General features: G+C 42.6%; 1 protein-coding gene across 1 annotated transcript; it reads right to left on the bottom strand.

Annotated features, from left to right (window-relative positions):
• Nucleotides 1–4,465: 4,465 nt before the first annotated feature.
• Nucleotides 4,466–11,600, bottom strand: RPL7 (ribosomal protein L7). Its single transcript, XM_084280203.1, has 7 exons — nt 11,548–11,600; nt 10,535–10,637; nt 9,910–10,076; nt 9,125–9,262; nt 8,657–8,766; nt 7,378–7,593; nt 4,466–4,544 (listed from the first exon to the last, which is right to left on the bottom strand). The coding sequence occupies exons 1-6, from the start codon at nt 11,559–11,561 to the stop codon at nt 7,385–7,387; spliced, it is 741 nt and encodes a 246-aa protein (XP_084136329.1). The 5' UTR covers nt 11,562–11,600; the 3' UTR covers nt 4,466–4,544; nt 7,378–7,384.
• Between the last annotated feature and the right edge of the window lie 477 nt (nt 11,601–12,077).

Genomic DNA, 12,077 nt, shown 5'->3' with positions numbered 1-12,077 from the left:
CACAGCCAGCCAGCCAGCCAGCCCTCCACACAGACTCCGGGGCCTGCTGAAGCTCTATGGAACAACCCATACTCCAGGGCCTGCTGAAGCTGTACGGAACAACCCAGACTCCAGGGCTTGCTGAAGCTGTATGGAACAACCCAGACTCCAGGGCCTGCTGAAGCTGTGCCGCACGGTGGCAGGGCCTGGGCAGCACACGCTCACACAGCCAGCCCTCCACACAGACTCCGGGGCCTGCTGAAGCTCTACGGAACGCCTCTCTGCACCGCCGAAACAGCGCTTGGCAAGTGAAGTTTAATACTGCTGCTTACACCTCTCTCTGCTCCCTTTTCATCCTCTACCCTAGATTTTACTGTGCCTGTGGCTTCTTCCCCATATACACCCTGTGGCCCTGTGACTGTACACTCCCTTATTTCTCACTGTTTCTCTCCAACCATTATTTCATTATTCATAATGAATAACCATTATTTCATAATGAAAGATATTTGGTGCAAAGAGTAGTTGATATGAACAAATACTTAGCAGATAAAAAACTGCTTTTGTGGAGGATTGTGGGTTTTTTATCTTTAGAAAAAAAATCCAGGGAAATTTGCTTGCAGCTCTGAACTTTGAAAATCTGCCTATCTGTGCTGTAGTAGCACAAAGGCCACAAGCACTTCTCTTTTCATGAATAAAGCTACACATGGCTGCTGTGATCACCCACAGACTAGAAAATGACAGGAGCTTTGTGTAGAAAATTTCTCTTGGAGTTCACGAGCTCATATTTTTCAGATTCTTCAGACATGAAAATTCACACTATCGAAGAGCCTACTTACATCTAAACCTGTATTTAGGTAGGTGACAAATATTTTTGGGATCCTAGATGCGTGGAGTGGTCTGGTCTGGTCCCTAAGTATGCAAAGCAGAATGGGAACTTCACTAATGAGAACTGGCATGATGATCACACTAAAAATCCCTGAAGGCAAAGAAATTCCCACTACAACTTACACTGAGTTAAACTAGTTGAGCAGAACATTACACTTGGGATTCAGAAAGCCAAAATTTTGTTGCCTTCTAAGCTCAACTGTTTTCAGATTTCTATCTTTTTTCTGTTTTACTGTTTCCTAATCCAAGATAAAATTGGGATTTTTACTCCTGGTTTAAGACTTTGGCACAACCTTAACAAGGAGCAACATGCGAAGTTTCTCTCACCTACAGCTCTGTGGAAAGAGCAGTCCTCTAGAAACTGGGATACAGGATTGGTTTCAACAGAACACATGGATCTGATTTCCTAGGTGTGAGGAAACCAGTTGCTCTATGAAGCAGGGACACCTCTTTGCTTGCTGGGGACTCGGAAATGACAGTAACTCATGCTTGATTCTCTAAAAAAGCTATGGCTCCAAATCCCCAGGAGAGAGCTGAGAGATCTGGATTCCAACCAGGCAGAAACAGCAAAGCCCATAAAGGTATGTGAAACCCTCCCATCCCTCTCCTGAGCAGTTTATGCCAAGGTTTAGGTGACTTGCTACACTGTGTGCTGCATCAATCCAAGTTCCCGTGCAAAGCCCGTAACATCCACCTCACCCAGTTCTGAAGGCCTCGTAAAACAAGGCTCTAACTTGCATCCCTGGAGTACTGAAAGAGCTGGCATTAGTAACTTCTGGTAAGTTTTTGCTATACTTCTAAGAGATTTGTTGAGTGTGCTCCAGGACCGCCTTAAAGGAAGAAAAACCACCAAACCTCAAGTGAGAAATGACCACTGCCAAAGAATCTGGCACATCACTGGTTAAGTGTTTCAGTGTCTAATTATCTACCATTAAAACTGTTCTCTTAAAGCCAAAATTTATCTGGCTTCTATTTCAAGACATTTCATCCTATTACAGCTTTTCTAGATCAAAGAATTCTCTATTATCAAACTACTTTTCTCCACAGAGGCAATTATAGGTAGATTCTCATTTCGTAACTGTGTCTGCCTTAATTTATTCAGTTTAAAGCTCTCTGAGTATTGTAAGGCATGTGCTTGATTTTTGGCACAAGAACTGGATACTGCATTTGGCACTAGCATAAGCACTACTGGAACAAAAGTAGTATTACCTCCCCCATACCATTCGATATTCCCTTTTTATTGCATCCAAGAATTGCAGTTGGCCAAGTGGGAGCTTATGTTCAGCTGACTATCCATCACGTCTCCTCACTTTCGCTCAAAACACTGATTCCTGGGATAGGCTCCCATCCCCTTTCCAGATGTGTGACTTAACAGTTGGTGATAGTGAAACAGGCTGTATGGACACCAGGAAAGAAAAAAAGGGGGAACACCAATTAACTGTAAAGCCTGTAAACCTTTGCATGCCTGAAAAATTTGTGAGTTGTTAGCATTTCGGTCTCCTGTTGCTTCTCCAATTGCTATTAGGTAAAGCTTCTGGCTTCACTTCTGAAGAGGGAAAAAAAAAAATAAGGAAGATGTTGGTCATTGTGAAAGAGGATAAGGGTTCATAGAAATTTTATTCCAGAATGTGTCAGCAGCTGGCAGTTACAGACAGCGAGAAAACAGCATGTTTGCAAGAACCTGAACTTTATCACAGAATGTTGACAAAGGATCTGCATTATTTATTGTTCAGGGACCAATTGATTGTCCTTCATCCGCTTTTTTTTTAACTCAGTTACCTCATAATTGCTTCAAAATGTACTATCTGAGCATTTAATTTGTGGCTCGTGCCTCAATTCCAGTACAAATTTTGACCTTAACTATTGGGCTCGTGAGCCATTTCTGTAACTGCCTACTACAGGACATGCCCCAAGAGCAACACCAAAAATCCCCAAAGCTATCCTAGTCTAGGTGGTGACAAACTACACAGGATTACCAGCCTAAACACAACCACGCTTGGGTATTATTTCCCACGCTACGTACTTACACCTTGCAGCTGTTATCTGAAAGTGCATGTTAGAGGCAGGAAAGAAAAATGAGCTGCTGGAGTACCATGAGAAGCAGATCGACTTTCTCCTCACCACTGCATTTGTGCATCTACCCTTTAAAGGCAATTTGGGGCCTACAGCACTGATTAACTTCACCAGTTGATCTTTCTATTTTCTACAGGTATCGTATCAAGTCTGATTATATCCATGAAATGCTTTTCTGTTACAAGTCTGTAGGAGTCAAAGGGAAGTGAAGACCTTGTAGCAAAGTAATGGAAGACTTGTACTGACTGAATCAAACAAGGATACTGAAGTCAACAAAACCTCCCGGGACATCCCAGACACCTGAATCCTATTGCTCAGTGGTGCTGTTTGAAGCTGAAAGGAGTCAGACTGTTCTCTTACAAGACCAAACCAAACCCTTAGCTTTCCCTTTTAACAGTGTAAAGTGATTACTGTTTTTCACTGTGATTTTTTACCTGCACACAGGACCTTATCAAAGTGTTGCCATGTAAATCATACTACTTATTGGTCTACAAACATGCCAGACAAATTAATTACTTTTATGGTTTCACCTCTTGCGCTCATTAAACACTGTCCAAGCATTTATCAGTAGTCTAATTACTTGTGCTGAGCAGCTCTAAGGAACTGCTACTAAGTTCTGATTTAGTGCAGTCATAGCTTAAATGGACAAAGGTGTTCGTGCTTTCACATTTACCAACAAACAGCTAGATTTTGGAGCTGGACTTAAACTAGGAGAATTATCACTTCACATCTTAAGAGCTCAAGTTGCTTATGTATCTGGAAACACTGACCCACCTGATGGTTGGTTGTTTTGCTTAAGTTCTACTACACTAACAAAAGCTATTTTCAGGTAAGGTACAATCACATTTAAAAACTAAATTGGCTTTTGGCAAACTTTAATAAGCTAGCATTTTATGAACATCCTGGTAATGTAAATGCAGCCTGTGCCTAGAAGTGAGAAAAGCATTTCAGCCTGAGGAGATGCAACACACTGATACATTGTATGGGCCTTCTCAGCAGGCCAAGATTCCCTTGCTAGCATGCCCCCAAGAGAAGTCGGTTTGTATGCAAAGAAGTGAGCATTTTACCAGTCCCAGCTTTCCAATCTGAATGCTGCTGGACCTACACATTAGCAACCACTGTTCATATCCTCAGGAAGTCTGTGGTCTCCAATAAAACACTGCCAACAATGTAAATATGATCTTACAATCATGACTTTAACACAGTAAGACTCGATTTACCCCTGCCTCTTCCCTACATAGAAAAATCTTCTCACACAGCGTTCTGGTGCACTACAACCAAGTAGGAATCCTGGCCACTCAACAGCACACACCTCAGTTTACTGTACTTTTAACACAAATAATTGTTGCCACTCAAGAACTAATCAGTTGCCCACATTAATCCTTCCAGACCTTCTTCCTCCAAATGAAGGTGAAATGGTACTGTAATCTACATACCGCTATTTCAAATTATACACAGCTCCCTGAAACAGGTTACTTCAGGCTGACATAGCAGCCAGCACTAGAGAAGAGAATGACAAAGAGACCAATCCTGATGACACACTGTTTTGTGCAAGATGTTTTTATTAACAGACCAGAGTTTTAAAGACTGCAGCTGGGCATCTGAATCTGAAAGGGAAAAAAAGGTACCATTAGACACATGTAGATCTGAAACTATTCTGGCCACCCCAGGATTTCATACATTTCTACAGTTTGTAATTTGGGCTGAGAATACAGAATTTTAAATCATTGGATTTAAAAATTCAGTAGTCTTACACACTACTGTATTCACATCTCTTTACTCATAAAACAGCTTTCAAATGCTAGAACAAATAGGATAAATATTTCTACCTTGGTAGAAACTGGCACCCATTTTGCTATTTGTCTAAAAGCACAGCAGGAGGGAAGCTGATTTTTCAAGACATACTAAGGCGTTGTGCATTTTAACTTTTGCTGAGCACCTTTCAGGGACCATTTACATACAAGAACGAAAGCAAAAGCAGACTCAAGACCAGTTCCTGTAAAGTCTGGTTGAAAGCTAATGAAATTCAGTATCTTGCTAATAATGAATTGCCAAAATTTGGTAGCAAGTACTATGCTCTTTTCCCCCAATCTATATGAAGGAATTGGTACTGACAGTGGTGGTTTGTGTTGTGAGCTTTTTTAAAATTTGAGACTACCACTTTAGTTGTAAGAAATAAAGAACAAATAGTAGGAAGCCATCTATGTATAGGGAAGAGACACAGCCATCTTTAGACACGTGACCCTTCAGAATGATGTAGAATACTGCCAATATCTCACCTGAACCTACTGCTCTAGTTGCCCATTACCCTCAGTATTAACTACAACATTCTTCTATTTCCTACACGTAGGTTACCTGTATCTTAAACATGTAAGCTATTCAGAACAGTAGGAAAATAGCAGGAATAGAAAATACAGGGGGGAGAGAACAAACCATTATCTTAGCTTTACACCAGAGGTACATTTGCTTGCAGTCCAAACAGAACAACTTTTTATAAGGATAAAATAAGAAAGATGGAGTAAAGCCCTAATACATACATGGGGTGCTGAGCTAGAAGTCCAATGAAAAACACAAGCAGGCAGATGAATAACCCCAGTTTTTCTGCCAATATACTACTCATCACAGACACTTCTAGCCACTGCACTAGTGAATTAGAAGCTTCCCTCCAGCAGAAATGTTCCTGAAAACTCAAGATCACCAGTATACTTCAGTTTGTCAGTGAAGACAGAGGAAAAGGGATCTATAGTGACAGAAAAGCTGCAGGTTTTCAATAAAATCAGCAGTTTCTGTCCCATGCTCGGAAACCAGACAGGAACATAAAGTAAAAAGTAGTTTTGCTGTGTCTTGGCTATGAAGCCTCACCCACTAACTTGAAGGAAACATCTGAATACTAAACCTCTTGTTTGTGCTGCTGCTGGCACAAACTGTTAGAATGCTAGTGTGAGTAACCTAACATCACTGCAGAAATTCTGCCTCAAAAGTTACCCACTTCTTCCCATAGTTGGGCCAAAGAACTTAAGAACACTGTCACCAGTAGGCAACTATCTGCCTAAAGTGAAGGTTTTCATGTGCCAGTGGAAACCAGAGCTTTAAAACTGCTGCTTCACAAATGGAGACAATAAAGCAACGTGCAAGAAGTCTGCAGGAGTAGAAGCTGAAGCAAAACAGCCAACAAAAGTTTCAAGAAAAACACAAAGCAACCTGTCAGCCAAATGGAAAGGTATTTCACAGGTCTCGTTTAGCTCCTTGGACAGACAGAAGATCTCAGTGAGCTTAATTCACTACTTTTTGGGCTATAAAAGCATTTTTAGAGGCTTTAAAAAAAAAAAAAAAAAAAAAAGAAGACTTCCCTCCCTTCAGAGAATTCTATTTCTGAGAACTCATCCCAACAGCAACTGCACCTGCTTTAAGTTGCAAAGCCGCATCACCCCCCACTATTTTTTTAATTAAACACCACAAAGTTAGGAATTCCTAAGTAAGCTGCTCATCTGATATAAAAACAACAAAACCCCCAAAACAAACCCAAGCCAACTGAAAAACCTTCTTGCCTTTGAAGGAACTAGTTTGGGGAAAACTGGGTCTTTGCCTTATTATTCTTTCCAGGCATCCTAACACAATGAAGTTTCCAGCATAACTGTCATACCAAAAAGGCATTTATCCTTGACTGAAATAAAATATGGGCAACATCAAAGCTAGTTTAGTATGTGAAAAGAGGTGGAAAAAGCAACGGCAAGTATGAGAATTCTGAGAAGAGTTTTGGCTTTGAATGGCAGGCTTCTCATCAAAGCAGGAACAGCAGAGGAACAACAGCAGATGACAAGACAGATTGTTTGAACAAGATGCTAACTTCAGGACTCAGTTGTCACTGTCAAACTGCTTCAAGCGTTAACACACCTTCCCATCTCTAAAGGGCGGACTATTCAAATGGGCACATTAGTCTGCCAAAATTACCATCCTGGCCACATTAACATGAAAGCTTAAATTGAATCATTTTGAAGCTTGAACAAGCTGAAAATTTAGACCAGCCCTAAACAGGCTTATTATAGTAAAAATTAAATAATCTGAAAAAAACCACCGTACTTACAATCACAAGACTTTGATCATATTAAAAATTCATTAATGAGGGCTGCAAATATCAGTCAAGATCTCAGGGATTCCCATTGTAAAACCCAAATAAGGTTTTAAAACAAGTTACTGGTAAATAAAGAAGTTATTGGTAATGTTTATACTTCCCAAACGCAACAGCAACAAAGAAGATTTAACTTCTTCACAAATATTTCAGCTTTAATAAGGCTTTAAAAATAAAATCCAAGTAACTTTACGCTGTAGGTACCACCCAAGCATGGCTGAATATATATTAAACCTGAATGTTCAACCAGTAACAGCAACAGCCTACACAGCAGAGATGGAACAGTGGGGAGTATTAACCGTCAGTAATACCTTAGCATTAGTTCATTCTCCTTATGAGTCTGTTGATCTGATCTTCTCTGTTACCAGCATCCCCACCTTCCACGAAGTGGATGGTTTTCTTCTTCATTCCACCCCGAGGAGAGGATAACTTGAAAGGCCAAAGGAAGTTGTTCACAACTTTGAAATTCTTGCCAACAGTGTAAATTTCATGGATGATATCTTCCATGCAGATGATGCCAAGCTTTCCTACAATGCAGAAACGTTTTCAGAAAGGTTGCAGAGCCACTGTTCAATAACAAGGTAAAAATTACTGAGTTATTACTGTCATACCCACTTATCTTGATGCACTCAGCAAGTCAGAAAGCACACACTCTGTCCCAACACCCAATGTCTGTCTTTTCCAATTACAATGGATTTGTGGCAGCCAACTCAAAGTTACTTGATTGCTACATCTGGCAAGAGGCATCAGTTTCAACTGCTGAATATTTGTAGCCAGCAATGAGGAACAAAATCCAAATGCCAAACACTGCTTAGTAAATCTTAAGAAAATACAACTGTTCTTTGAAGAAAAGCTAAATACACAAACTGTAGTTGTGTGTAGCTCACAGAAATTCACTGAACTACTTATGCTGCTGAGTAATGCAATAACATTTCCTTAAGCCTTTCCAGAGTCTTCAGTGACATGTTACAAGTTAACTGCTCATAAAACACACTGCTGAAGAGGAAAGTGATTACCGCATAATACTTGTACTTTTAGAATTGATTATCTATTGCACTGGAGAACGAACACAATACTATCCAATCTAAAGTGAAACAGAAGTGCCAAAAAATGAGACACGCATCAGTGTTTGCTATCATTCCTACTGGAAAAGAAGGAGCCTCACAGAGCAGTCTATTTCCTGACAACTGACTACCACCCTTTAACACACTAATCACTTTCACTAGTTAGTTCTTCTGACAGGGAGGTCTAAAACACAAACAATGTCTAATATTAGGTTTGAAACTTCAAAGCTATTTATGATAAGCTGCTTTCCTGCTGCAGCACCTTTTCATTACTGTTTCACTGACCCATTAAAGGTCAAGGGGTTTGAAGTTAGAATTCTAAATTTAAAATGGTAAAATTCGATTTACAGTCGTTTCCAATACTTAACAATCAAAGTAACTTCCAGCTTGCTCTGTACTAAGAAACAGATTATTAACCCATCGCTACTATTCCCAGAGACAAATAAGGACAGTTGTCCTGCTTTGCCTTAAGCATCCACATGCAAGAAGCTGGTTTCCTGATGGTTAAAGTGAAGCAGTTATTTACCAAGGCGTTTCCGAATCAGGGCATTATCGGTCAGCGCAATGCGCTGCTTGTTGATCTTGCCATAACCACGCTTGTAGATCAGTTCATGCACAGATTTCAGATTGGGGTAACTGGAACAGGTAAAAAAGAAAGAATATTACGTCTCTGCAAACCACATTCCAAGTTAACATTCCCAAATGAAACTTCCACAACAAACAATTTTAAGATTTATTTCAGCATGCCCCAAGTGTAAACACAAAAGCAACTGAGAAGCAAATCTTACACCAAGCTCCCAAGAGTACTAGTATAATCCTCTCGCAAGCACTACCTTTTGAAGCATTACCTTATCCAAGTTTTAAAATTCAACACAGGGAAAGCACACGGAAGACACGGAAAGATTTTGAACACAAGGGAACCCTGCAAGTCTAGTGTAGCAAAGTGCAGACAGCATTCACACCCTGATTTGATAGAACTGGCCACCTCACTCACCCCCACGCAATGTAGGGTTCAACAATCCGCAGCATGTTGATGGAAGCTTTGTTGAGTTTCACAAATGTGCCATTGAAGATCTGGCGCAGGCGGAGAAGCTGCAACACCTTGCGGACCTTTGGGCTGACACCGTTGGTACTAGAGGACACAGGAAAAAAGCCTTTGTTATCTACATCCCAGAAAACACAATGGATCAGGTTAAAAAAAAAAAAGCACCATAATATCCTTTCTGTAAGAAACGCAACCCCATTTTAACAATTACACAAAACAACCTAAGTAAATTTACTGTCTATATATTTAAGTGAAAACAGATCTATTTCCATGAAAAGAATTAAAATAAAAACTATACTGAAACAATTTAAAACTTATCTTTGAGCTCTCCTGAACATAGTTCTTCCCATCACACCTTCCAATACTTTTCTCTAACACTTTATCAAAGCAGAGTGAAACAAACACTTCAAATAAAGCTTGGCAGTACATTAGGGAATACTGGCATGTAGTAAGATTAAGACGAAACGGAGCAACTGTGCATGCATCTGCAGCCTTGACGCTTTCTTAAAAATCAGGGATTGCTAAGGAGAGCAGACACAGCCAGCATAATGACTTTGCACTTAATTAAAACACAGCTCTGGTGCACGTACAATATTCTGTCAACAATATACCAAACCACCAGTAGAAGGATTGATTTTATTCACATACCCAAGCCCTCAAAACAGATAAATAGCAGGAAAGCCAATTTCAGTGCTTTTGAACATAAAATTGTTTACATCTGTAGTCAATCTTACCCTCTTATCCTGATCACAAATGCCAGTTTAGGTTCTGCTGGAACGTAGTAATTGCCAGCTTTCCTGGCCATCCTGGCCATCCGGATCTCCTGCCTATACATGTGCCTGTACTCCTTGTGGTATGCTTTGGCTTTTGCATAGATGAGTTTCCTTTGTGCCTTACGGAACTGAAATCAAATTAAAATTATTTAAGATTATATAATGCCTTTTAACACGTGAAAAGCACCTTCAAACACTATAGCATGTTCTACAAATTCTTGCAAATAACACATTAAAAGAGGATCTGCCTGTTATCATGGAATTTAGAATCGCTCTCACTGCTATTCCTGAAAATCTGTAAGATTTACACAGCAGTGCTGCTTTACCTTCAACAATGTTATCACACAGCAAGCTTACCCTCACAAAGGCTATACATAACACGTTCCCTTGTCTGTTAAGATTAGTCTTCTACAAATTCGCCCTTACTCTGCCCAGAACTGGTTCAGAAAAAGGTGCGTTTTAGTCAAAGACATTAAGAACACATTAATGTGCTACGCCTGAACACCATAAACTTTGTGTCACCTCACCAGTATAAATTGATACTGCAACAGATAAGCAATTTAGCTTAAGAAGTCATGAAACTCACCTTTTTTATAGCCAAGATCTTCTTCTGACGTTTGGCTTTCATAGCCGCATAAGCCTGCCGCTTTTTCAGCAGGCTTTCTGGTACCGATGGCACCTTCTTTGCTCTAAATCAAAAGGGAAAAAAAAAAAACCCACACCACTCTTTTAGTTAACATGAACATTGGAAAAAAGTTACACATGACAAACACCAATATAAACTCTTAACACAAAACATATTCAGGCCTTGCTGCCTTGAGCCAGTTCACTGAGGCATCTTCCTTGTTACCATTTCTTACCATGCTCCAAAGCAGCCTTAACAGACCACCTTCTGTACTCGACAAGACAGTCTGGCACATCAGTTGAACTGCACAAAACCTATGTACTCAACCACAAAGACTGAGAGCACTTGAGTGTCTGACAGCTTTTACCCGCTCCTGCTACAACCTAGTCTGTAATAAAATCTCTCTCAGAATAATAAAGACTTCGGCGGTTGCTTTAAGAGAAAAAGATTCTGGAGCATTCCACAACTCATCCCACAAGCCTTTAAACTCAGATTTTAAACTCTTCGATGTGACAGAGCTTGCAAGACCAGTACTTGCAGAGCTGTAATTACCCGGGCAGGCTCCTACCCTGCGCGTATCCAGCCAGGACTTCCCGGCCGCTCAACGCCTGGCGCATCCCAGCGCAGCACTGACCTCCCGCCCGGCCGGGAGGAACTGCCGTCCCGGGCCCTTCACCCACAAGCAGCGTTTGAGGCGAGCTCTCCCTCCCCTCCCCGCCACGCCGAGAGCCAGTACGGCAGCAATCTCAGCCTGCGGAAGGGACAGGACGAGCGGCGGCAGCAGCCGCGCCGCGCTGGGCCACATCCCCCCGCCGCTCTTGGCCCCGGGCCGCCGGTGTGCCCTCCCGCATCGCCGGTGGAGACTTAAGCGACCGGACAGGCGGTGGGCAGCATGCCGGCGGCGGGCGCGGGGTGCAGGCACCGCCACAGCCACCGATGGCAGCGGATTGTCCCAAGGCGGGACGGCCACTTACTCCTTCTCCGCCATGATCAGCGCCGGAAGAGAGAGGGCAGGCGCATGCGCAGAACCGACTTAACCCTTCTGCCGGAGCAGGCAGGGCCCTGAGAGCCTGCAGGACCTCGGTTTGGGCGTCCGCGGCGGCGCCTGTTCGCGGTCCAGTGCCGGGCTGACCAGCGAGCGCCTGAGGTAAGAGCGTCCGAGCGCTAACCCCCTCACGGCGGGGCTGGTACTGCCGGTGTGCCGGCCGGGCGGGAGCCGCTCTGCCCCTCCACCCTCAGCCTTCCTTCCCTTCAGGAGGCTGCAAACGTTCCGTGCGGTGGTGAGGCTGCCGCCAGGCATCTCGCGTCACGCAGGGTTTCCCCTACTCAAGCCTTAAAACCCGGCTGGGAAGGCACCGCCCGTCCTGCGGGGACGGAGGCCGAGGGAGAGGGTACCGCTCCCGCCGACCCCCTCAGGTACATCCGCACCGACAGCCGGGCAGCCCGGAGGGCGGGTCAAGCGGCAGGACGACCGCGGCGAGGCCGAACCTAGCTATACGCTGGT

The sequence above is a fragment of the Gallinula chloropus genome (assembly GCF_964237585.1).
Source record: "Gallinula chloropus genome assembly, chromosome: 2".
In the NCBI taxonomy this organism is placed as follows: Eukaryota; Metazoa; Chordata; class Aves; order Gruiformes; family Rallidae; genus Gallinula; species Gallinula chloropus.
The sequence above is the reverse complement of the archived record's forward strand: the minus strand, read 5'-3'. Positions and strand labels throughout refer to the sequence as shown.